Genomic DNA, 23,903 nt, shown 5'->3' with positions numbered 1-23,903 from the left:
TTTATAGGATCCTGATAAAGTATCTGAAAAACAGTAGAGCCTATAATAACACGTCTATACAATGGTATCTCCCATTATAATAAAGTAATAGATTTTATAGGATCCTGATAAAGTATCTGAAAAACAGTAGAGCCAATAATAACACGTCTATACAATGGTATCTCCCATTATAATAAAGTAATAGATTTTATAGGATCCTGATAAAGTATCTGAAAAACAGTAGAGCCAATAATAACACGTCTATACAATGGTATCTCCCATTATAATAAAGTAATAGATTTTATAGGATCCTGATAAAGTGTCTGAAAAACAGTAGAGCCAATAATAACACGTCTATACAATGGTATCTCCCATTATAATAAAGTAATAGATTTTATAGGATCCTGATAAAGTATCTGAAAAACAGTAGAGCCAATAATAACACGTCTATACAATGGTATCTCCCATTATAATAAAGTTATAGATTTTATAGGATCCTGATAAAGTGTCTGAAAAACAGTAGAGCCAATAATAACACGTCTATACAATGGTATCTCCCATTATAATAAAGTAATAGATTTTATAGGATCCTGATAAAGTATCTGAAAAACAGTAGAGCCAATAATAACACGTCTATACAATGGTATCTCCCATTATAATAAAGTAATAGATTTTATAGGATCCTGATAAAGTATCTGAAAAACAGTAGAGCCAATAATAACACGTCTATACAATGGTATCTCCCATTATAATAAAGTAATAGATTTTATAGGATCCTGATAAAGTATCTGAAAAACAGTAGAGCCAATAATAACACGTCTATACAATGGTATCTCCCATTATAATAAAGTAATAGATTTTATAGGATCCTGATAAAGTGTCTGAAAAACAGTAGAGCCAATAATAACACGTCTATACAATGGTATCTCCCATTATAATAAAGTAATAGATTTTATAGGATCCTGATAAAGTATCTGAAAAACAGTAGAGCCAATAATAACACGTCTATACAATGGTATCTCCCATTATAATAAAGTAATAGATTTTATAGGATCCTGATAAAGTATCTGAAAAACAGTAGAGCCAATAATAACACGTCTATACAATGGTATCTCCCATTATAATAAAGTTATAGATTTTATAGGATCCTGCATACAGGATCTGCAAGAGAACTGATAATACAAGGGTTTTTAGAAAAGTGCCATTAATATTAATAGTAATTAACCACAGCCGGGTCTCTGCTTAATTATTAAAGGGGATATAAGCCCCAAATAATAAGAGCAACTTTCCAATATACAATCATTACACATTTAGGGGCATATTTACTAAGGGTCGAATATCAAGGGTTAATAAACCCTCGAAGTTAAATCCCACGAATTCGAAGTATTTACCGCAAATCCTACGATCAAAGGAAATCCTTCGATCAAACGATGAAATCCTTGGAATCAAACAATTCCAAGGATTTTAATCGATCGATCGAAGGATTTTCCTTCGATCAAAAAAACCTTAGAAAAGTGATGGGGAAGGTCCCCACAGGCTAACATTGTACCTCAGTCGGTTTAAACTGCAGTATGTAGTCAGTACTTCGACTATCGAATGGTCGAATAGTCGAACGATTTTTAGTTCGAAACATTCGAATCGAAGTCGTAGTCAAAGGTCTTAGTAGCCTATTCGATGGTCGAAGTACCCAAAAAAATACTTTGAATTTTTTTTTACTTTGAATCCTTCACTCGAGCTTAGTAAATGTGCCCCTTAAAGTTAGTAAAGTGAGATTGCTGCTAAAATCAATATCTGCACTCTTGGTTCTGACTCATGAAGCAACGAGGTAGAATGCAGCTCTTACACAATGCCTTGCATGCTACTCCATGGGTCTGTTAATCAGGTGGCTTCTGCTATATTGTTTCAAGAGACAGAACCAGCAGTGCAGAGAAAAGAAAGGGTGAGCAGAGCTCTGCAGTATAAATGTGCCTCTAGAAGTACATTCGGGAGTCTGGCATCACACAGAGTAGGGCTAATTACCCTTTATCTGACAGGCTCAATGGCATTTACTGCTGCCTGGGGAGGCCTTTGTTGGATTTATTTATGCAAGTGGAAGAGATACATGTTCCGAAGGCAAAAAAAACAAGGGATTCCTAGGGTAGAACTCAACGAGCGCCCGCCGACAATACGCACGTGACAAGTCAGGAGTCGCACACGTCAGGATATAATTGGACTGAATGAAAAGTTGGAGGTAACTACTACACCGTCCGACTGTCGGATGAAGAAGCTGCTTTCTGCGTCCACACCCGACAGTTGCGTCGGATGTAATGTAGGTTTTACCTGCAACGTTTCATTCAGTCCAATTAGAATCTTGACGACTGCGTCTCCATCCGACTTGTCGTGTGCATTTAGTCGGAGGGCTTCTATCCAATGAAAAACGCTTGTGGAGTTCTATCCTTAACCGGAAGACTGGGAACCGAAATGGAGCCTCGTTTTGTTAAGGTGGCATCTCCATGAACCCATTTTCCTTTAGAAAAAAATCCTTCCTGCAGTTGACTTTTCAAATTACAATAATAATGAAGCTCCTTGTTCCTTGTTCATAATTATGGATCCCAGTCAGTGTCATAGCGCTGATGGGTCAGTGTAGGGCTCTCTTATCATTTCATTGCTCTTCTCCTCCCAAGCTAATCCTCATGCAGAAACACTCAGGCAGGTTAATTGCCCCCTGATACAACTGATCCTCGTGTGCCAATGTGATAGGGGCTTAGATTGTAAACTCCACGGAGGCAGGGGGCTGATGGGAATGATGTCTCATTTCTTTATAGGCCTGGGAAATATGTTGCCTTTATAATAATAAAAATAATTAAGGGGGTCCTTCTACTTCTGGCGCATGACCCACATCCATCCTTCTCCATAAAGGGCATCCAAGAGACAGAAAGCACCTACTTCCCTTTAATACACATTAGGGGGAGTCACCTGACTTGTGCCAGTAGAGCTTGAATCAGTGGGGTGACAACAGGGGGCTCAGACCCCTTCACTGCAGGTAGACCGACAAGAGTTGGTGATTTTGTGGTTGATCTGTGTTGCACTTGGAAGCTCTAGTGTGCCACAATTATTTCATACTTCATGGGTCATCCACAATTCCATGGTGGGAGGCCTGAACATTTTTCTTTGAGGGGGCCACCAATAAGTAATGCCCCTTCCTTTAACCCTACCCACTGGATATGCTGTCGCCTGGTAGGGCAACACCAACAACACATGGAGACTCACACTACATAAAACTGGCCCTATTTGTCTAAGGGACGCTTACTAAATTCTTCTGGGATATCCACTTGCATTTAATAGATATTACCAGATCAAATGCCCCTCTTGGGCAGCAGTTAATGAGAATGCCCCAAAACACCTCTCCAATGAAATATTCACCTGGCCAGCATTCTGGGAAATTTAGCAACATTTCAAGAAATATGATAGATATGTTTTCAAATATGTTGGCCTCAATAGAAAGGGAAAAAAACCAATATCTCTATTATAATGAGGGTTATAGGGTTTCTGTATAAGGGGCACTCATGCTGTCCGTTCCTATTGACTCCAGCACAGAACTCCAGGCCTGTGTGTCACTCATTGGATGGGGATGAGCTTCTAATGTAGATTTAAAGGACAGTTATGAAAGTGTATATGACAGTTGGAGAGGCTCTTTACTCTTCGCCGAGAGGTTAATGTGAAAGGGGCTGATAATGTGCAGACGGGGGGATATGGAACAGATCATTAGAGGTTTATATTCCCTGGGGGCATCCATTAAATAATGAGCCAAGTGTCTGAGAGATGCCGGCTGTGAGCGGAGGATCAATATTAGGGTGAAATGTTTGTACTGTGCATGACAGATGAGCCACACGGAGTCTACCTGCTTTCTGCCACATTCCAATTTCTATTTTTTGGGGGTTATTCACATAGCAATATAAAAGCAAATATTACTTTAATACTTTGAACAAGTCAGTAGAGGGGTGACAATGTCCTTATTATAGACCCACTTTTAATTTTGTTTTGAATTTGTCACCAATTTTAAGTTCAAGTGTTAGGATGACCTCTCCCCTCCTCATCCTGATGTAGGTCTTTATTTAGTATTTAGTATGAATACAGGATCCACCAGTAAGGACTCTGCATGCGTCTTGCACATATTCCCATTCAGGCTGCCCTGCGTCAGCTTTTCAGGGGTTAATCATATACAGATATGGGAAGCTCTGAATTACAGGAAGGCCATCTCCCATTGAGTCCCATCTGAAGCAAATAATATAATTATAATTAATAATATAATAATATTTTGGGGAGGAGGGCATGGTTATGGAAAGCGCAGGAGCTTTCTGGAACTTTGGTAAATAAACTAGAACCCTTATTTTAAGTTTTTCAGGGAAACAGAAAAAAATGATTTTAAATAAGATTGTTCTGCTTAACCCCTTTCCTCCCAGCATGAAATCTGAGGGGCCTCTCAACCGCAGGTGGGTTATGGCCTTGTCACTCAACGTCAATTCTTTTATTAGCTTGTGTTTGCCAATCAATGGGGCCCCCCTATGGGAGCGGTAACCAAACTCTTGTGCTCCTTTGTGGTCAGCAAGTTAAAAGCTTTCAGTAACTGTGACAGCTTTTATTGTTCTAGAAGAGGGGGTGCTCAAGTGAGGAATTGAATCCCCCCCACCCGGGTAGGGTCCATTCTGGGAGATATATATATATATACAGTATATACAGTGCATCTATTTCTCAGAGCGAATGCTATGCATATGTTACCTACCCACAGTTGGGTTGGAGAAGTGCAAGGTCCATCAGGAGACCTCAGACAACTGACCCACCAACCATTCTAATCTCTTCGTTCAACTTCTTTCTTCCATTGTTTATTGACCTTTTCTTATTTCTCCCTAATTCCTATGATCTTTCCATTTCTCCTTTCTACTTTTCTTGCCTTACTCCTGCTCATCCATTCTTTCTTCTCCTCTTCTTCTTCTCCACCCAATCTGCCTCTCTGGTTCTTCACCCTCTTCTTCCTTCTCCTCTCTTCTCATTTTCCCCCTGCATTTTCTCCCCAGCTTGAAGCCTAAAGGGGATATTTTTATAAGTCTGCATAATTTATGGGGCTCTACAAGTGCAATATTTAGCACTGGCCAGTAAGTCAAGGCAAGGCCTACTATTCATCTCCCAGGACAACTAAGACCACTACTGATGGTGGCAAAGCCCATAAGCACGACATGGTATTACCGTAAAGTAAGTTCTGTTTAGAAAACCCTCCTAGGGTAATGGGAGTAGAGAGCTGGCATGGAATTTATATCAGAAAAATAAAGAGGTTTTTGTGTAGCCATAGGGGCAGCCCTTCAAGTTGAAGTAGGGCTATAGGGCACATGATTACATAGCAAATATTAGATAGGCTGCCTAAAAACCTGGATGTTAGTTGACAAGATAGAGTTCTATTCTTATGGAAATAAGGACAGATGTTGCCCCCTCCTGCCCTGGACAACACATTATGAGATAGTGACACGGCTTGGGTTACACCACCAGATTGCAAGCAGTTGGGAACGCATATTCTTATAATCCTATAATACCGTCAGAATGTAACAGATATTGCATTATTTATGTGTGTCAATGATGCTGTTAAATTCTGTAGGACTGCTGTCAAATAAGGCTGCTAGATTGTGAGCTCTTGAGAGCATGGGCTATATAAATCCTTTATCTTTTAAGCTGTTCTACACATTATCGTTCAGTGGAGCTAAGTGAGCATACTATCACTTCTGCACATGAGCTGCTATGAATGCTGTACACGTATATTGTAATTGTGCGTGTTGAATTACTGCTGCTGAGAGGTACAGTAGGGGTGTGTGTAACTAGCCTGGCTGCTGCTACATGTAGTCTCAGACTCCCATCCATGTTTTCCTGACGTAACTTGGAGAGGCTCTTTGATTGCTGGGAGTTACATCTGCCGCCAGTCTCTTGGCCAGAAAAATGTCCTTTGTAAAGCTGCAAGTTGCACATGATTCGTTGGGGCAGTGATTGTTCTATGCAGTTGCTTTCGTCTTAGGTTTTGGCTCTAAGGGGCTGCTGGGAGTTATAGTTCTGTAGCCAGATGAAAACAAATGCCTGGTGCTTTCTGGCATTGCCAGGGTCAGGAGTGAATTTATCTTGAGTGCACCTCCATTTACAATGCAAACCCCCCACACTCCAACAACACCCCAGTTATTCCAAATAGGGGGCAGCAGGTAATTTAGCAACATTCTGAATCACAAGTGTGGCTACTAGGCTTGGGCAATTTTGACCCATTTTGTTTCGCAAAACATTCGCCGCCAGTGAAATTTCAGCGACGCCCATTAAAGTCTATGAGCGTCAAAAGAATTTTTTTTACACGCACCTCCATACATGTCTATTAACGTCATTTCCATGGCGAAACAAGGTGAACAAATTCGCCCATCCCTAGTGGCTACCAACTATGCAATCCTGGGGCCATGGCTAAAAATATCTTGCCCTAAGTCTGGTTCTTTCTAATATTCAGCATTATGTGTATGTGAGCTGAGCAGGTAGTAACACACACATACACTCACTGAACTACATGGGACAGGCACCTGCATGCATGGGGAGAGGTGGAATGGTATAGGGAGAGTATAGAGAGAACTGACTGACTGAAGCAGAGGTAGACAGACATACAGACAGACAAAGATGGATAGACAGAGATAGAAACAAAGATCATGGATATACTGACATGTTCAACTGATTTGCCCATTTATTGAAGGGGAGGAAAGAAAGGCAGAAATAGATAAATAGGCACATGGATAGATCATAGACTGACAGACGCATCAATACAAATACAAGATAGATAGATAGATAGATAGATAGATAGATAGATAGATAGATAGATAGATAGATAGATGATAGATAGATAGATAGATAGATAGATAGATAGATAGATAGATAGATAATAGATAGATAGATAGATAGATAGATAGATAGATAGATAGATGATAATAGATAGATAGATAATAGATTAGATAAATAGATAGATAGATAGATAGATAGATAGATAGATAGATAGATAGATAGATAGATAATAGATAGATAGATAGATAGATAGATAGATAGATAGATAGATAGATAGATAGATAGATTGGAAGATACAATTCTATATGTTATGTGGGATTCCATAGGAAAGGGAATCTGTATGTGTTTATGGAGGCACCAGTCAGTACTGTAATTGGGCTATACAGGGGTGCTACATACAGTATATACAGGGTAGTCTCACTGTGTATATAGTGAGTATCTGTAGTTGCACTGAGCAGGAGGTAGATCATAGGCTGCAGTGGGGCTTTGCCCCTATATAACAGTATATAGTATGTAGATACCTGTGTGCTGTACAACCTACTGCTACTGACACTGTGTTGCCTTTTTTATATGTTACATGCACCCATTGTGTCTATGCCAGCACAAAATAACCCGAATTTAACTCTTGTCTTGCTTCTTGTAGATCATTAGTGCTATTTAGCAAACAAAAGCCAGACGTTATGGCTGGGTCTGACTCTTAAAACAATGAAGCAGAAGTCGTTTCTTCTCCAGGTCCTTTCATTACTTTTAATCAGCTGGCTTGCAACATTGTTTCAGGAGTAAGAGCCAGCAGTGCAGTGAATATAAACAGCGGAATATAAGTAGTGGAAATGTGTAATTATTGTATATGGGAAAACTGCTTAGAATAATATTTCCATTCGTTTTGCTAAAATAGTTTTTTGGTTGTTTTGGTTCCCCTTTAAATGGCTTATGCGTTAGTGGTGCTACTGCAGTGCATTATTATAAAAAGGGTTAAAGGAACATAGCACAGAGGGTAAATGTTTTTTGTGCTGTACAGGTATGAGATCTGTTATCCAGAATGCTCGGGACGTGGGGTTTTCCGGATAACAGATCTACTGTCTACTAGAAAATCATGTAAAGTCTAAATAAACCCAATAGGCTGGTTTTGCCTCCAATGAGGATTAATTATATCTTAGTTGCGATCAAGTACAAGCTACTGTTTTATTATTACACAGAAAAAGGAAATCATTTTTAAAAATTTGGATTATTTGGATAAAATGGAGTCTATGGGAGATGGCCTTTCCGTAATTTGTAGCTTTCTGGATAAAAGGTTTCCGGATAACGGACCCCATACCTGTACTATAATTCCCATAATGCAGTGCAAGACAATACAAGACTGAGAACCAGATATAAATATTCCTAGTGTCATGCTTCGTTCTTTCCCATAGTTTTAAAAGAAATACATTTGTAGCCATACGTAAACTTTCCTGCTCCTAAAAAGGTGTAAAAAAATGTACTGTATATACAGTAAAAAATCCCTTATTTTACATTTATCCAGAGAACCAGAAAAAAGTAGTGTAAAATTCAGGAAAATGTAAAATCATGCATTATATATTGGTGAGACCCCCTCAAAAACAATGTAAAATTAGGGAAAATTTTAAATGAGGGGATGTAAAATTGAGGTCGTATTGCTGTCGCTTTAAGGGAGCTGCCATAGGATTCTGTACATGCAGAAAGGCTGAAATCTGTCAATCCCTCAAAAAAGTCTCTGTTCACACATGTTCAGCTCATTATTGCCCATTAAAAAGACTTGGTCTGTGATCTGAGCACTGCTAAAACTTGTACTGAGGGAGGAACTGATAGTGCTCCCAATAACAGTTCAACACAAGTAAAGTTCCACCTTTCACCAGGGCCAGGCTGGCTGGGCTCCAGAGACAAGCTGGCCAAGTTGCCCCCCCACCACCGCACGTGTATGTGAGTGTGTCAAACAAATACGCACAGGAGCATTAGTGCAGGACTCGTCCCACCAGACTCAGTGTAGGCAGCAGGGAAGGTACAGTAAATGCCTGGCGCCTCCTAAGCTTTGCACCCCAGGCTCGTGCCTCTTCTGCCCACCCCTAGTTTTAACTCTGCCTTTACTAAACTATCTATCTATCTATCTATCTATCTATCTATCATCTATCTATCTATCTATCTATCTCTCTCTCTCTCTCTCTCTCTCTCTCTCTCTCTCTCTATCTATCTATCTATCTATCATCTCTCTCTCTCTCTCTCTCTCTCTCTCTCTCTCTCTCTCTCTCTCTCTATCTCTATCTATCTATCTATCTATCTATCACTATCTATCTATTATCTATCTATCTATTTACCTATCTTTAAATAATATATAATTCTATCTGTCTATTTATTTATCATCTATCTATCTATCTATCTATCTATCTATCTATCACTATCTATCTATTATCTATCTATCTATCTATTTACCTATCTTTAAATAATATATAATTCTATCTGTCTATTTATTTATCATCTATCTATCTATCTATCTATCTATCTATCTATCATCTATCTATCTATCTATCATCTATCTATCTATCTATCTATCTATCTATCTATCTATCCATCTATCTATCTATCATCTATCTATCTATCTATCTATCTATCTATCTATCATCTATCTATCATCTATCTATCTATCTATCTATCTATCTATTCATCTATCTATCTATCTATCTATCTATCTATCATCTATCTATCTATCTATCTATCTATCATCTATCTATCTATCTATCTATCTATCTATCTATCTATCTATCATCTATCTATCTATCTATCTATCTATCTATCATCTATCTATCTATCTATCTATCTATCTATCTATCTATCAACTATCTATCTATCTATCATCTATCTATCTATCTATCTATCTATCTATCTATCTATCTATCTATCTATCTATCTATCTATCATCTATCTATCTATCATCTATCTATCTATCTATCTATCTATCACTATCTATCTATCTATCTATTTACCTATCTTTAAATAATATATAATTCTATCTGTCTATTTATTTATCATCTATCATCTATCTATCTATCTATCATCTATCTATCTATCTATCTATCTATCTATCTATCATCTATCTATCTATCTATCTATCATCTATCTATCTATCTATCTATCTATCTATCTATCATCTATCTATCTATCTATCTATTCATCTATCTATCTATCTATCTATCTATCTATCTATCTATCTATCTATCTATCTATCTACCTATCTATCATCTATCTATCTATCTATCTATCTATCTATCTATCTATCTATCTATTATCCATGAATCTCTTTATGTCTATATGTTACTATCAGTATATGTGTCTCTGTGTGTCTGTTTGCCTCCATCCTTTCCTATCAATACAAGAAGATGAACTGTCCCAGTGCAACTGTTTGTGGATCAGTTTGGTTGGACACATTAAGCCTGGACACAAGGAACATTAAGAAAGAACAAGGGCTCCCCTACTTGTGGGTTTGTTGATAAACTTGTCATTAATAACTATGATTCTGCCCCAGCCCAGGATCCACAAGCTCAGCAAAGCAAACCCGTAAAAAAAGAAGGGATGTTCAATAGTACTTACATCTCTGTGATGTTCTCCATCTCCCCAAAGATGGAGATGCTGGAAATGGTGTTGGGTTCCAGGCACTGGACCAAGGTCCAGTAACACCGGCAGTTGTCGGGGCAGGAGTTCACCTCCCCTGGTATGAAGACGAGACATATCAGCATCCAGCAGGTGGGACGCCAAATCCCCCCAAGCATTGCGGAATCCAAACAAGACAAAGTCCTAGGAATCTTCTCCAAACAGACCATATTCCCAGTGGTCACCTGCCCTACTCCCTGTTTTCTCTGCTCATCCCTCCATCTCTCTCTCGCTTCTGCTGTCTCAGCCAGTGGATGTAGTCTCACAGCTAAGTGATGATACTCTCTCTCCTGATTCTTCCACCCTTTTAGCTGCACAAATGTGAGCTCTACAGGCATCTGCCCCCAGCCCCAAGCAAGAGAGCATCAGCCTAAAATGGGGAGGAGCTGACAAACAGGCAACCACTTGCTCACTGGACTGGCCATGAATAGTTAATGCAGAGTTTAAAGTTGCCTGCAGAGCTGATTCATCTGTTATTTGTATCCCCTGTGTCCAGAGACCCTCCTCTCCTTTGATTGGGAAACACCAGAAGAACAGGGCAATGTTGGTGGTGGAAAGGAATCCGCAGTTTATTTTGCATTAAATGAAGCAGAATAACATTAGGCAGAGGGAAACGTACAGACTATAAATTGAAGAGAGATCATAATAGAAATCATAGGAACAGTGGTGTGAGAAAAAAAGAAGCAGACAGTCGGGAGGGTGAGAAGTGTAGGGGTGAATTTGTGTCAACCCAAACTGAGCCACAGAGGAAAAAAATGAATCCTTCATGACTATCAGGGATTTTCTATGGGAACACAGAGGCTCCCAACTGCTCAACTCTATACAATATTTGTCCTAATCGCCCTAATAAAACAGTCCTATAGTTACAGCCCCAAGCAGCTGGGTATCTTGTATCTGCCTTTTATCCAATGCAAGAAGAGGATGGATTAAAGGGCAACTTAACATTTATATTGGGATACATTTATAGCTTGTACCTGCCAAGGCCTTTATGAAACATTAACTTTTGGAAAGATTGCCGTCAGATTATTACAAGACATTAACAAATTTACAAGACAACCATTAAACCAAAAAAAGTACAGTATTTCTCCATTAAAAACTCACTGAAAACTGGAAAAAATGCAGTTTTTTTTTATCTTGGCCTATTTATAAAATGGCAGTTTCAATTCCTATTCTACCCACTCACACACTATGTTCAGTTTTATAAGGAGCCAGTTAACCTGCCCGTCTGTTATTGGAGTAAGGGAACCCCATGAAGTCTCCTTGCGGATGGTGCTCTAGCTGGAATCGAACCCCGTACCTGAGGTCCTGGGTTTGATTCTAGTCAGGGCACTATCTTCAAAATATTCCACTGAATTCCTATTAGTTCCTGCCACAAAAGGGACCTTAAAATCTACAGTCCCTATTACATTCACATGCACTAGAGTCATTTTAATAGGAGCCAATTAAGCTGCCTATATGTCTTTGGAGCATTGGAGGAAACCAACACAGACACAGAAAGTAAATACAAGGTCCTTGCAGATAAAAGGGCACATGTATGTCTGCAATTGCAGTTGGGGTCCCCAAATGTTTCCCTCTGCTCAGTCCTTCCTGGTTTCCATTCTGAATTGAGCGCTGCTGCAACTATAGAAGCAGGGAAAACCTGGAGCTACTGCAAGGGGTGTGATTGTGGGATTGTACCCCCTCAGGGTCGACCAGAGGCTTGGGCACCGGCTGCATCCAGGCCCCTCGCTGGATAGTTACGTTACTGTGCCCCCCTCTTCTGCTCTGCGCTTAAAAATCAGAGTTGGGGTGGGCAGCATCGCTAGTTCAATGAGCACAATAGCGGAGCCGAATTTCCAAGTTAAAACACAAAATTTCTGCTCTTAAAGTTACAAGAAGAGGCTTTTTGCCGCCCTTGTTACTTGCCGCTTGCTGTGCCTAAGGCAGGACCAGCCCTGTTCCCCTATTGATGCCTGATATTCTGTTAGTCGTCAGCCTGGCACAAGTGATCTGGGTTGAGGCAAGAATGAGATCTGTCATGAATATTTGGCATACAAATACTACCTTCCATAGAACTTCATGCTCTTCCTGTAAAATCTTGTGAAATCAGTATAATGATTTTGGCTCATCCATCATCAATATACAACTTATCATAGCATATTCATACAGCAAATGCTTCTAGATTTCTAGGGCCAGATCACTGAAGCCTCTGCCAAGGGCTATATGGGAAGCCCATCTGATCGTCATGCCTTAGATTCCTCTAAACAAACCAATGACAAAAACAGAAAGACTCAGAAGCAAGCACTTCTGTTTTTTTTTTGTAAATATGTAATACTAAGAAAGAGAAGAAGTAGATGCTTCAAATGACATTATTAAATCACCTAATCAAAAAGCCATTAAAGCTACCACCTCGTCTTCACGGCCCTTCTTTAGGTTTAGAGGTATCAGCAGTGCAGTGGAGCAGTGGCTCATCGCCAATCCTTTCATATCAATCTCTATCTCCCCTTAGGTGCTCATCTCTCCGAAAACATGTCCAGGTCTCCTCTTGTGTCCTTAAAAGGTTGGTAATGAGGCAATTCACTGATAAGGGACGTTATTGTGGCCAACTGTAGAGCGTCATCATGCCCTGGGATAATTGGCTAAGACTGTTATGCCCCAGTGTCCTTCTCAGGGACAGCCCTTTAGCTTTGCAAAGAGATGAAGTCTTTGTTTTGAAGCATAGCAGCAAGATAGGATTTGGGTCTCTAAGCAGCTCTCTATCTTCTTTAATTAAATATAAGAAGAGCACCTCTCAGGGTGAGCATGGTATCTTGAGTTCTCTGCTGAGGATTTATAGATGTAGGAACACTATGTTCTGAGTGAAACCATATGGCCCCTTTTATTTCTCCTGCTCTGTTTCTTAGAGAAATGGTTGGCTGGCTCATTGGCCCACTGCTGCCCCTATCCCTCAATTACCACTAGAAAGAAACTGGACAGTTTTTTATGGAGCTCATACTTTCACAGCATACTAATACAAATGGGGCAAGTGTTTGGTGTTGGGGCTACATGAATTGCTTCACAAACATTTGTTGACCACAAAAAACATCAAAATAAGGAGAAATATTACATTCCTTACTGAGTTATTGTTGGATACAGATTGATGAGCACCAATCACTAAAGGTTCAGCTCCCTTTCCCACATCTTCAGTTGGTGCCAGATATAGCCTTGTGGGCAAATGCTGGAGTAAAAACTCTAGCAGATATAATCGCTGATGGCGAATGTAAGCAATTCCAGGTAATTAAGAAAGACTTTCCCATTCTCCCTAGAATGTATTACTCCTACATACAACTGCAACATAACTTTTTAGAGCACAATTCCCCTTAAGACCAGTCCAACTCATGGGAACTGGGATAGAGAAGTATCTAAGGAGGATATGTATATCATTTTGATGGTGGCCAACCCACGTAAGTTGGTTATGACTAAACAGAAGTGGACTTACAACATCCCAGAGCTGGATGAGGAAATGTGGGAAGAGCCATTAGACTTAATACCAAAGCTTACAATCTCTGCTGGAGACAGGTACATCCAAATTAAATTTCTCCACAGAGTGTACCAAAACCTGAGTGGTTGTGTCACTGTTAGACTAGTTAGTATGAGGTGCAATTCATCTTAAAGGTCGGAGTAGGTCCTCTAGTTGAGCAGTGTTGGCTCCTGTTGTCAATACCCCAATAGGCACTTCATCAGTACTGCAGAGAGGGGCCATGGTAAAGAAAGTATTTTGGAGAAGAACTTGAGTGCATGTTGAACAGAGGTTGAACACCTCGGATAGGCCAGGTGGAACCTGAGATAAAATGAATTGAGTATGTTAGAAGACACTTCTTGGCAGTGGAGTACCAGGCAGTTGAGCCAGTCCATCAACGTGTACCTGTGGCGATTTCAGACATGAGTTAACATAGAGCAAATAGGACCAGGTCACAGACAGAGGCAGAAAAATACTGTAATCATTGTTAAAACTTTATTTCTAAATTACTTAAATGGGGGCTTCCACGTTGTCAATATACTTGCAAGAATTGGCTTCTGCTCCATTGTGACGTCTCTTGCTTTGTTTTGCTGCTGAATCTTGTTTATTCCTCTAACAGTCAAGTGGTTAGTCTGTTATTTTAATAAGTGTACAAACCACACATTTACTCTATAGCATGAGTCAGTGTGCTGGAAGGAGTGAGTCAGGCAGTAGCAGACAATGTATTGGGAATTGATGCTTTCAGAGAAATCAGAGCAGCTTCTTTCTTTCTCCTGACAACTTCCTTGACTACTTGGTGGTCAGACTGGTGGGAAACTGACCAGCAGGTGGCGCTGTTGTAACACAATTCATTCATATTAACAGTACATGTATCCCTAAATATCTTGGAATGAAAAAAGAATAAATAATGAATGTACATGGCAAAAGTGCTTAGAATAGTAGTCTTATCCATTTTATTTTCACTTATTTTGAAGGTTTACTTATCCTTTAAAAGATGTGCATTGGCAACCGTGACTGCTGTGTCTTAAATATTTAGCAGAAGAAACAGCCCGGGGACTCTCATCTGTTCATGCCCTTATAACAATATAGAGATGGAAACCTCAGAAGTAGGAATTTATGTACTTAATATATAATTTTAATAGTCTGTGCAATTTCATTATAATCTAAGGAGAGCAAAATGTTAAGTTGTGCATTTTTTTTTCCTTGACCGGTTGCCACTCGCCGGGGGGATTCATTCAGAAAGGGCCGCTGTGACCGACCCCCAAATCTCTATAATCAAACACATGTGAAAGCCTGCCCACGTCCCCCTTTACTGCTTCTCGGATGGGTCATATTATCCCACCAATTAGATCATTAGCTCTTCGGTTCCAAAGGCACTTTGTCCACATTCTCCTCTCTGACTCTCCGTCTCTGTCAGAGCTTTATGGGAATAAATTGCTGCCATTATGCACTCGAGATCCCCAATGACCGGCGTCTGCGGAAGAAAGCTGGGAGTGACTGGAGGAAGCCAAAACTGCAGATGTGCCCCCTTCCCAAGTCATTAATCACAGCTCAGGTCCCCTGTACATCTCGGCCTGTACTAGGGATTTGTATGTTGCCCCAGAGGTCCATTCCCATCATTGCTTCAGCACTCAGGCCTGTCCCAAATCACTAATGACTTCTCCTGCAGGAGATAAATTGGACTCACCTTCAGCTTTTTTCTGGAATACTCTGCCTACTTATGAGTCAATATCCACTGATAAATTAGCCAAGGATTTATGCTGATCATTGTCCAGGGGCAGTTGCCCCATTTGTCTCAGGCTGACGGTGCCAACATTATGGACCCAGTCAGACAGGACTGGACTTGGAGTCAAAATAGACTGTGTCAATCTAAATACACAGAGGCTCAAACAGCCCCCCCCACCAGCCTCATAAATAGGAAGTGTCTATGGCAATTTACAGTAGCCCCTCTGGCATTTGCCAGAATCCACAGATTGCCAGTCCGGGCCTGAAGTCAGACCTGCTATAAGAACATCACACCAGGACCTCTCATCAGAAGGCAATTACAATGGGCTTTGCCCTCACTGTTTACTTACTCTTTGTCCATTGCTCCTCATTCAAAGTTCACTTGAACTAAATAGCAAAAGTGTTTGGAAGGTGAATAATCCCTTTAACTCTGCCGTCATGCCCCACCTTAAAGCTAAATACCCCCAAAATAGAGTTTTTTGGCCTGGGGCAAGGATGGGAGCATCACTTGGATGGGTCCGATGGACAAACTGCAGTTACTAAAAGAACTCTGGGCTTGAATTGGGATGGGGAGGTCAGTGAGAGGACCCTATATACAGGTACGTAAAGGGGTGATTCACCTTTGAGTTAACTTTTAGCATAGAGAGGCCAAGAATGTCTCAGGTCTTTTCTTGTTTGTCAGACTTTTCTACCTGCAATTACCAGTGGCCCCTTAAATGAAATGGATTCTGTCATGATTTTTATAATGTTGTTTTTATTTCTAAAAAAAAAAATTAAAAAAATTAATTCCTGAACCAACAAGTGTATTTAGTTGTAATATTGGTGTGTAGGTGCATCTCAGGTCATTTTGCCTGGTCATGTGCTTTCAGAAAGAGCCAGCACTTTAGGATGGAACTGCTTTCTGGCAGACTGTTGTTTCTCCTTCTCAATGTAACTGAATGTGTCTCAGTGGGACCTGGATTTTACTATTGAGTGCTGTTTTTAGATCTACCAGGCAGCTGTTATCTTGTGTTAGGGAGCTGTTATCTGGTTACCTTCCCATTGTTCTTTTGTTTGGCTGCTGGGGGTGGGAGGGGTTGATATCACTCCAACTTGCAGCACAAATCACATGACTGGGGGCAGCTGGGAAACTGACAATATGTCTAGACCCATGTCAGATTTCAAAATTAAATATAAAAAAATCTGTTTGCTCTTTTGAGAAATGGATTTCAGTGCTGGAGTAGCACTATTACAGTAACTGATGCATTTTGGAAAAAAAAAAATTTTTCCCATGACAGTATCCGTTTAAACTTATTTAAGTCAGAAATAGCTTTCTTATCCTCCTGCACCCATATTATAGCAGGAGCATCAGACCAGGGGTCTAGGGCCCACCGGGGGTTGCAATATCAGGGACCCCCACACACACACCCCTCCGCCAGCCTCCTGTCCTGCGCATAGATTTTTATTCTCTTCACATCAAGGGGGTTATTGATCAAAATCTGAAAATTTCGCAGAATTTTCTAAAAACTACTCTGACCAAATCCACATGGATTTATTTATCAATACAGTTTCCCAGAAATTTATTGTGCAGGAAAAAACTAGATAAAATCGTTTAAAAAAATCTGAATACTGTACACTTTTTCGATTTGACACCTGAATACTTACATTTTTTTGGATTTGGTGCTCGAATACTGCGGCTTTTTCGGAAACCCAGCACAGATCAGGATATCTTTGGGACATCTCTCTTTGACTTCTAAAGGAACTCGGAAGGTCTGAGTTGGAGTACTTTTAACACCCTCTGAGATTGATAAAAACCCGAATAATTTTTTTCCCTCGAATACGCCCGAATACTGCAACTTTTTTGGATTTGACGCCCGAATACTGCGTCTTTTTCTGATTTGATGCCCGAATACTTACATTTTTTCGTAAAACAGCACAGATCAGGAGATCAGCAGAACATCTGCCATTGACTTCTTCATGAACTCGGCAGGTCTGTGTTGGGGTACTTTTTTATTCTGACTTTTAACACCATCAGGGTTAATAAATCAATAATAAATCACAATTTTTTTTAAAAAAAATTTGAAATTTAATATATATAACCCCCTTAATGTCTCCACCAACACCACCCCAAGCCTTGGGGCTGTCTATGATATTGCCCTTTCCAGATATTCCAACACATCTCTGGAGGCATCTCGGCCCCACCTTTCCCTATCTTGCCCCTCTCTGTGCTCCTGCTGCAATCCTATTGGAGGACACGTGATAATAATTCTATCAATCATGAAAGTGGGTAACAGAACTGTTACTGCGGGTGAGTGGCTAAAATCAGGGGGACTCATGAAAATATGGGTAAACTGTTTCTCCTTCCCCCTTAATATCTAATCAATAAATAACTACATTTTGTGACCTTACCCTAAAAAGTCGTATTTCTGCAAAACTACTACTTAATTTGCTACTTAACTGTCTGTTGATTGGTCTGCCCCTCCATTGTTCTTTTAGCCACCAATCAGCCGCTAGGCCTGTGCTCTGTCCGATTACACTGATGATTAAATAGTGTCTGACTGAATTACAAGATATTGATTTGATATAGTGGCACCTTTCCAAAGGGCAGTCGCAGAGATGCAACACGTGCCAAGATCGGTCATGCTAATCCGGGCTAATGAGCGGGTAGAACTGTGTCGGGGGATTGGGGATTCCGATGGGAAGCCGAGCAATTAGGACTTGTTAGAGTTTAAAGGGCCACTAATATGAAACAGTGAATATGCCCTATAGGCATTTCCACAGGAGAGCTTGTAGTTAGCAATCTCATAAACACAAGTACAACAGCATTAAAGGGATACTGTCTTGGGAAAACATGTTTTTTTCAAAACGCATCAGTTAATAGTGCTGCTCCAGCAGAATTCTGTACTGAAATCCATTTCTCAAAAGAGCAAACAGATTTTTTATATTTAATTTTCAAATCTGACATGGGGCTAGACATATTGTCAGTTTCCCAGCTGCCCCCAGTCATGTGACTTGTGCTCTGAACTTCAATCACTCTTGGAGTGATATCACCCCCTCCCTTTCCCCCCAGCAGCCAAACAAAAGAACAATGGGAAGGTAACCAGATAGCAGCTCCCTAACACAAGATAACAGCTGCCTGGTAGATCTAAGAACAGCACTCAATAGTAAAATCCAGGTCCCATTGAGACACATTCAGTTACATTGAGTAGGAGAAACAACAGCCTGCCAGAAAGCAGTTCCATCTTATTTTATTTGGAGATAATTTCATGTTGTAGAGATTTTAGACCCAAGTGATGAAGGTATTTTAAATAGTCGTCTCGTCCTCTTTGACACCGGCCCAGTGTTGGACTCTGGTTGGTTGGTTTCTGGGCACATCATTGATCAATCCCTGTGTATCTTCCATCCCCACCGTCAGTGAAGAGTTCCTCCAACTGCCACATGCCTGGTGCCCAGATCGTGAACAAGCCGCTTCTCCCACCTTGCAGATCCTGGGCAGACAGCAGACATGGAGCAGTAGGGGCCCCCTAGGTCCAGAATGCACCTGGATCACAGAGGCCCAGTCTGGCCCATACTAGCCATATACCAAATACACATGCTACATGGTTGATTAGCAGCCCACGTCCATGTTGCAGACTGCACAGGGTTGCATTGGATAGCACTGTAAATTGAATTCGTACCCAACATACACCAATCAGAATCCCCGTAATTCTGAAGAACTGTTTCCCAGAAATATGAATATTCCTGTGGAAAAGGTGCAGCCCTGTACTCCATGCTCCATCCTGCTGAAGGGAGTGAGTTGTAGTTCAGCGTTAGTGCTCTCCTCTTACACCAGGCACTTAAAGTGCCCTTAATTGTTATGGATGTACAGTAATGCACACTCTTGTTTAATTAATGTACATTTATCGTTTGCAGTCACTCGTTTTAAAACCATTTAGGCATGGGCGGATTTTCATTAAGGCTTGGGGAGGCTAAGCCTCCCCAAACCTGGCTGACACCTCAAAGAAAAGGGAAAAAATAATCTCCCTTACTGAATGCCACTGTTTAAATACGGGGAAAACTCCTGCCCTGCGTGCCTGCTGTAGAAAATCAGTTACACTCCGATTGGAGCTTTCCCCTTGAAACTTCTCCAATCAGAGCACACCTCTCAGAACAGACTGCAAAATAGACCAATCAGCACAAAGAAGAGGGCGGGCCTGTGTACACATTAGGAACTGAAGGAACGGTAGAAGAGAAGGCAGATGCAGTGATAAAGACTACTCAACATGAGGATGTTTAGCAAGTAAGGAAATGTTTTGTGTTGCTACTGATGAATCTTTCTTAACCCTGAACTGGCTTTCATGGTGTTTAATTGAGCAAATACAAGTAATTTTAAGCCATGATGACTTCTGTTGAAACAGGGTCTAATATAAACACATCTACACAGAGTCCCTTGCAACCCTCATTATACTTATTGCCATAGGCGGAGGGTGATTTTTATTTTTGGGAAGGCTAAAGTTTGCCATACATGGGATGCCTTCAAATAGTTGTTCACCTTTAAATTAACATTTAGTATCATGCAGACATTAATATTCCAAGATCATTTGCAATTAGTCTTCATTTTCTATTTTGTGTGTTTTTTTAGTTATTTAGAGTTTTGCTCAACATCTCCCCAATTTGGTATTTCAGCAACAATCGTGTTGTTAAAGTCTTATTTGCAGCCACCAGTATAAGAGGGACTAAAAAGAAAGATATGTAATAAAAGTAACAATCGCACTAGGGCCATCCCCTGGGCCCCCCCAGCCACAAAACACCCTCTGCGCCCCCATCCCAGCCGCAAACCGGGGTAAGCCCCAGCTCTTTTGGGCCCCGACGACCCAGACCCGCTCCCTGCACTGCCGCTTACCTCCATGCACGCGTACCTTTTTCTACATATCGTTACCCAGGTCATGGAGGTAAGCGGCAGTACAGGGAGCGGGTCTGGGCTGATGGGGCCCAAAAGAGCTGGGGCTTACAGGGTTTTTTCCAGGTGTCCCACCAGCCCATTCCGACCCTAAATCTGAACCTCACAGAACAATAATTTTTAGATGCTGGGGTCATTGACCCCCATTCAAAAACTGGAAAGAGCAGGAAGAGGAAGGCATATCATTGAAAAAAACTAAATTTTTAATGAAGACCAAATGCAAAGTTGCTATGAAAGGGACATTCTATAACATACTAAAAGTTAACTTTAAGGTGAACCAACCCCTTTAAATTTAATATCGGATGTAGCTGAAAAAATTAACACCCCCACCTCCTGTTTCTCTTTCTGATTTCACAATGCAGAAGTGCAGGTACAACAGCTGTTCCACATCAAAATATTAAGGGTGTAAAAACACTCAAAACTGTGCATTGTTCATTTCATGTTGTTCCATTATAGCCTGCTTTTTCCTCTCACTCCACTTGTTTCTGCACTGTTTTTCCCCTTCAGCCCCATGTTAACACTTTGAGCTATATATGTTTCCCAGCCATAGTGTCATAAATGCTTCCCCTGAACACGTTCAGATTCAGGGAGATTAGTCGCCCAGCGACAAATCTCCTCTTCTTCGGGGCAACTAATCTCCCCAAACTGCCTTCCCGACGGCTAGAATGTACATCGCCGGTGAGATGGCACTCCGAGCATTTCATCTTCTGAAGTCGCCCAAAGTTTCCTCGTGAGGCAACTTCGGGCGACTTCGGAAAACGATGGCAGGGGAAGGCAGTTTGTGGAGATTATTTGCCCCACAGAAGAGGAGATTTGTCGCTGGGCAACTAATCTCCCCAAATCTGAGCGTGTGTCTCTGCCCTAAAGACAGTCCACAGCAGACATAGGATCAGGACAGCAGTCATATATTTAGTCAAAATTGCAAATATTGATAAAGACAAAAACAGCTAATGAAACACAGGGAGCCTGTCATTGAGACATAGCACTGTATTACACAATGGGATAGAGTAACACCACTATCTTAGTACAGACTCACAATGCTCTTATACAAGAACCTTCCAACTTATATCAAATAGCAATACACACTTTCACACTGACTAAAGGTGCTAACTACATTCTTAGCTTGAATTAATTCCATAAGGATAGCACTCTACATGTCCAGTTCTACATTTGTTATGATAAATGCAATGTTACAGTGGTTTTCAATTACAGGTTTCTAAGGTTGAAGAACTATAGAAAGAAAATTAACATATAGGCCTCTGTATATCACTTCCACTTCCCTAGTAATCAGCACCTTTATCTTTGGGTATTACATCAGAGGAGAAACATTTTATCAGAGATGTGGGAACATAGACTCTCAAACTAGAACTCTTGGCAATAAGTATAATGAGGGTTGCAAGGGACTCTGTGTAGATGTGTTTATATTAGACCCTGTTTCAACAGAAGTCATCATGGCTTAAAATTACTTGTATTTGCTCAATTAAACACCATGAAAGCCAGTTCAGGGTTAAGAAAGATTCATCAGTAGCAACACAAAACATTTCCTTACTTGCTAAACATCCTCATGTTGAGTAGTCTTTATCACTGCATCTGCCTTCTCTTCTACCGTTCCTTCAGTTCCTAATGTGTACACAGGCCCGCCCTCTTCTTTGTGCTGATTGGTCTATTTTGCAGTCTGTTCTGAGAGGTGTGCTCTGATTGGAGAAGTTTCAAGGGGAAAGCTCCAATCGGAGTGTAACTGATTTTCTACAGCAGGCACGCAGGGCAGGAGTTTTCCCCGTATTTAAACAGTGGCATTCAGTAAGGGAGATTATTTTTTCCCTTTTCTTTGAGGTGTCAGCCAGGTTTGGGGAGGCTTAGCCTCCCCAAGCCTTAATGAAAATCCGCCCATGCTTATTGCCAAGAGTTCTAGTTTGAGAGTCTATGTTCCCACATCTCTGATAAAATGTTTCTCCTCTGATGTAATACCCAAAGATAAAGGTGCTGATTACTAGGGAAGTGGAAGTGATATACAGAGGCCTATATGTTAATTTTCTTTCTATAGTTCTTCAACCTTAGAAACCTGTAATTGAAAACCACTGTAACATTGCATTTATCATAACAAATGTAGAACTGGACATGTAGAGTGCTATCCTTATGGAATTAATTCAAGCTAAGAATGTAGTTAGCACCTTTAGTCAGTGTGAAAGTGTGTATTGCTATTTGATATAAGTTGGAAGGTTCTTGTATAAGAGCATTGTGAGTCTGTACTAAGATAGTGGTGTTACTCTATCCCATTGTGTAATACAGTGCTATGTCTCAATGACAGGCTCCCTGTGTTTCATTAGCTGTTTTTGTCTTTATCAATATTTGCAATTTTGACTAAATATATGACTGCTGTCCTGATCCTATGTCTGCTGTGGACTGTCTTTAGGGCAGAGACACACGCTCAGATTTGGGGAGATTAGTTGCCCAGCGACAAATCTCCTCTTCTGCGGGGCAAATAATCTCCACAAACTGCCTTCCCCTGCCATCGTTTTCCGAAGTCGCCCGAAGTTGCCTCACGAGGAAACTTTGGGCGACTTCAGAAGATGAAATGCTCGGAGTGCCATCTCACCGGCGATGTACATTCTAGCCGTCGGGAAGGCAGTTTGGGGAGATTAGTTGCCCCGAAGAAGAGGAGATTTGTCGCTGGGCGACTAATCTCCCTGAATCTGAACGTGTTCAGGGGAAGCATTTATGACACTATGGCTGGGAAACATATATAGCTCAAAGTGTTAACATGGGGCTGAAGGGGAAAAACAGTGCAGAAACAAGTGGAGTGAGAGGAAAAAGCAGGCTATAATGGAACAACATGAAATGAACAATGCACAGTTTTGAGTGTTTTTACACCCTTAATATTTGATGTGGAACAGCTGTTGTACCTGCACTTCTGCATTGTGAAATCAGAAAGAGAAACAGGAGGTGGGGGTGTTAATTTTTTCAGCTACATCCGATATTAAATTTAAAGGGGTTGGTTCACCTTAAAGTTAACTTTTAGTATGTTATAGAATGTCCCTTTCATAGCAACTTTGCATTTGGTCTTCATTAAAAATTTAGTTTTTTTCAATGATATGCCTTCCTCTTCCTGCTCTTTCCAGTTTTTGAATGGGGGTCAATGACCCCAGCATCTAAAAATTATTGTTCTGTGAGGTTCAGATTTAGGGTCGGAATGGGCTGGTGGGACACCTGGAAAAAACCCTGTAAGCCCCAGCTCTTTTGGGCCCCATCAGCCCAGACCCGCTCCCTGTACTGCCGCTTACCTCCATGACCTGGGTAACGATATGTAGAAAAAGGTAC

The 23,903-nt window shown here is 40.7% G+C and overlaps 1 protein-coding gene across 1 annotated transcript in view; it reads right to left on the bottom strand.

Moving 5' to 3' along the window:
• Window positions 1-10,862, bottom strand: part of ntrk1.S (neurotrophic receptor tyrosine kinase 1 S homeolog) — a 61,310-nt gene extending 50,448 nt beyond the window's left edge. The window contains exon 1 of the mRNA XM_018233480.2: window positions 10,405-10,862. Coding sequence (XP_018088969.1) covers window positions 10,405-10,802 — 398 coding nt within the window. The 5' untranslated portion in view covers window positions 10,803-10,862. The remainder of the gene's footprint in view (window positions 1-10,404) is intronic.
• Window positions 10,863-23,903: the final 13,041 nt, after the last annotated feature.

This window comes from Xenopus laevis, chromosome 8S, assembly GCF_017654675.1.
Source record: "Xenopus laevis strain J_2021 chromosome 8S, Xenopus_laevis_v10.1, whole genome shotgun sequence".
NCBI lineage: Eukaryota > Metazoa > Chordata > Amphibia > Anura > Pipidae > Xenopus > Xenopus laevis.
The sequence above is the reverse complement of the archived record's forward strand: the minus strand, read 5'-3'. Positions and strand labels throughout refer to the sequence as shown.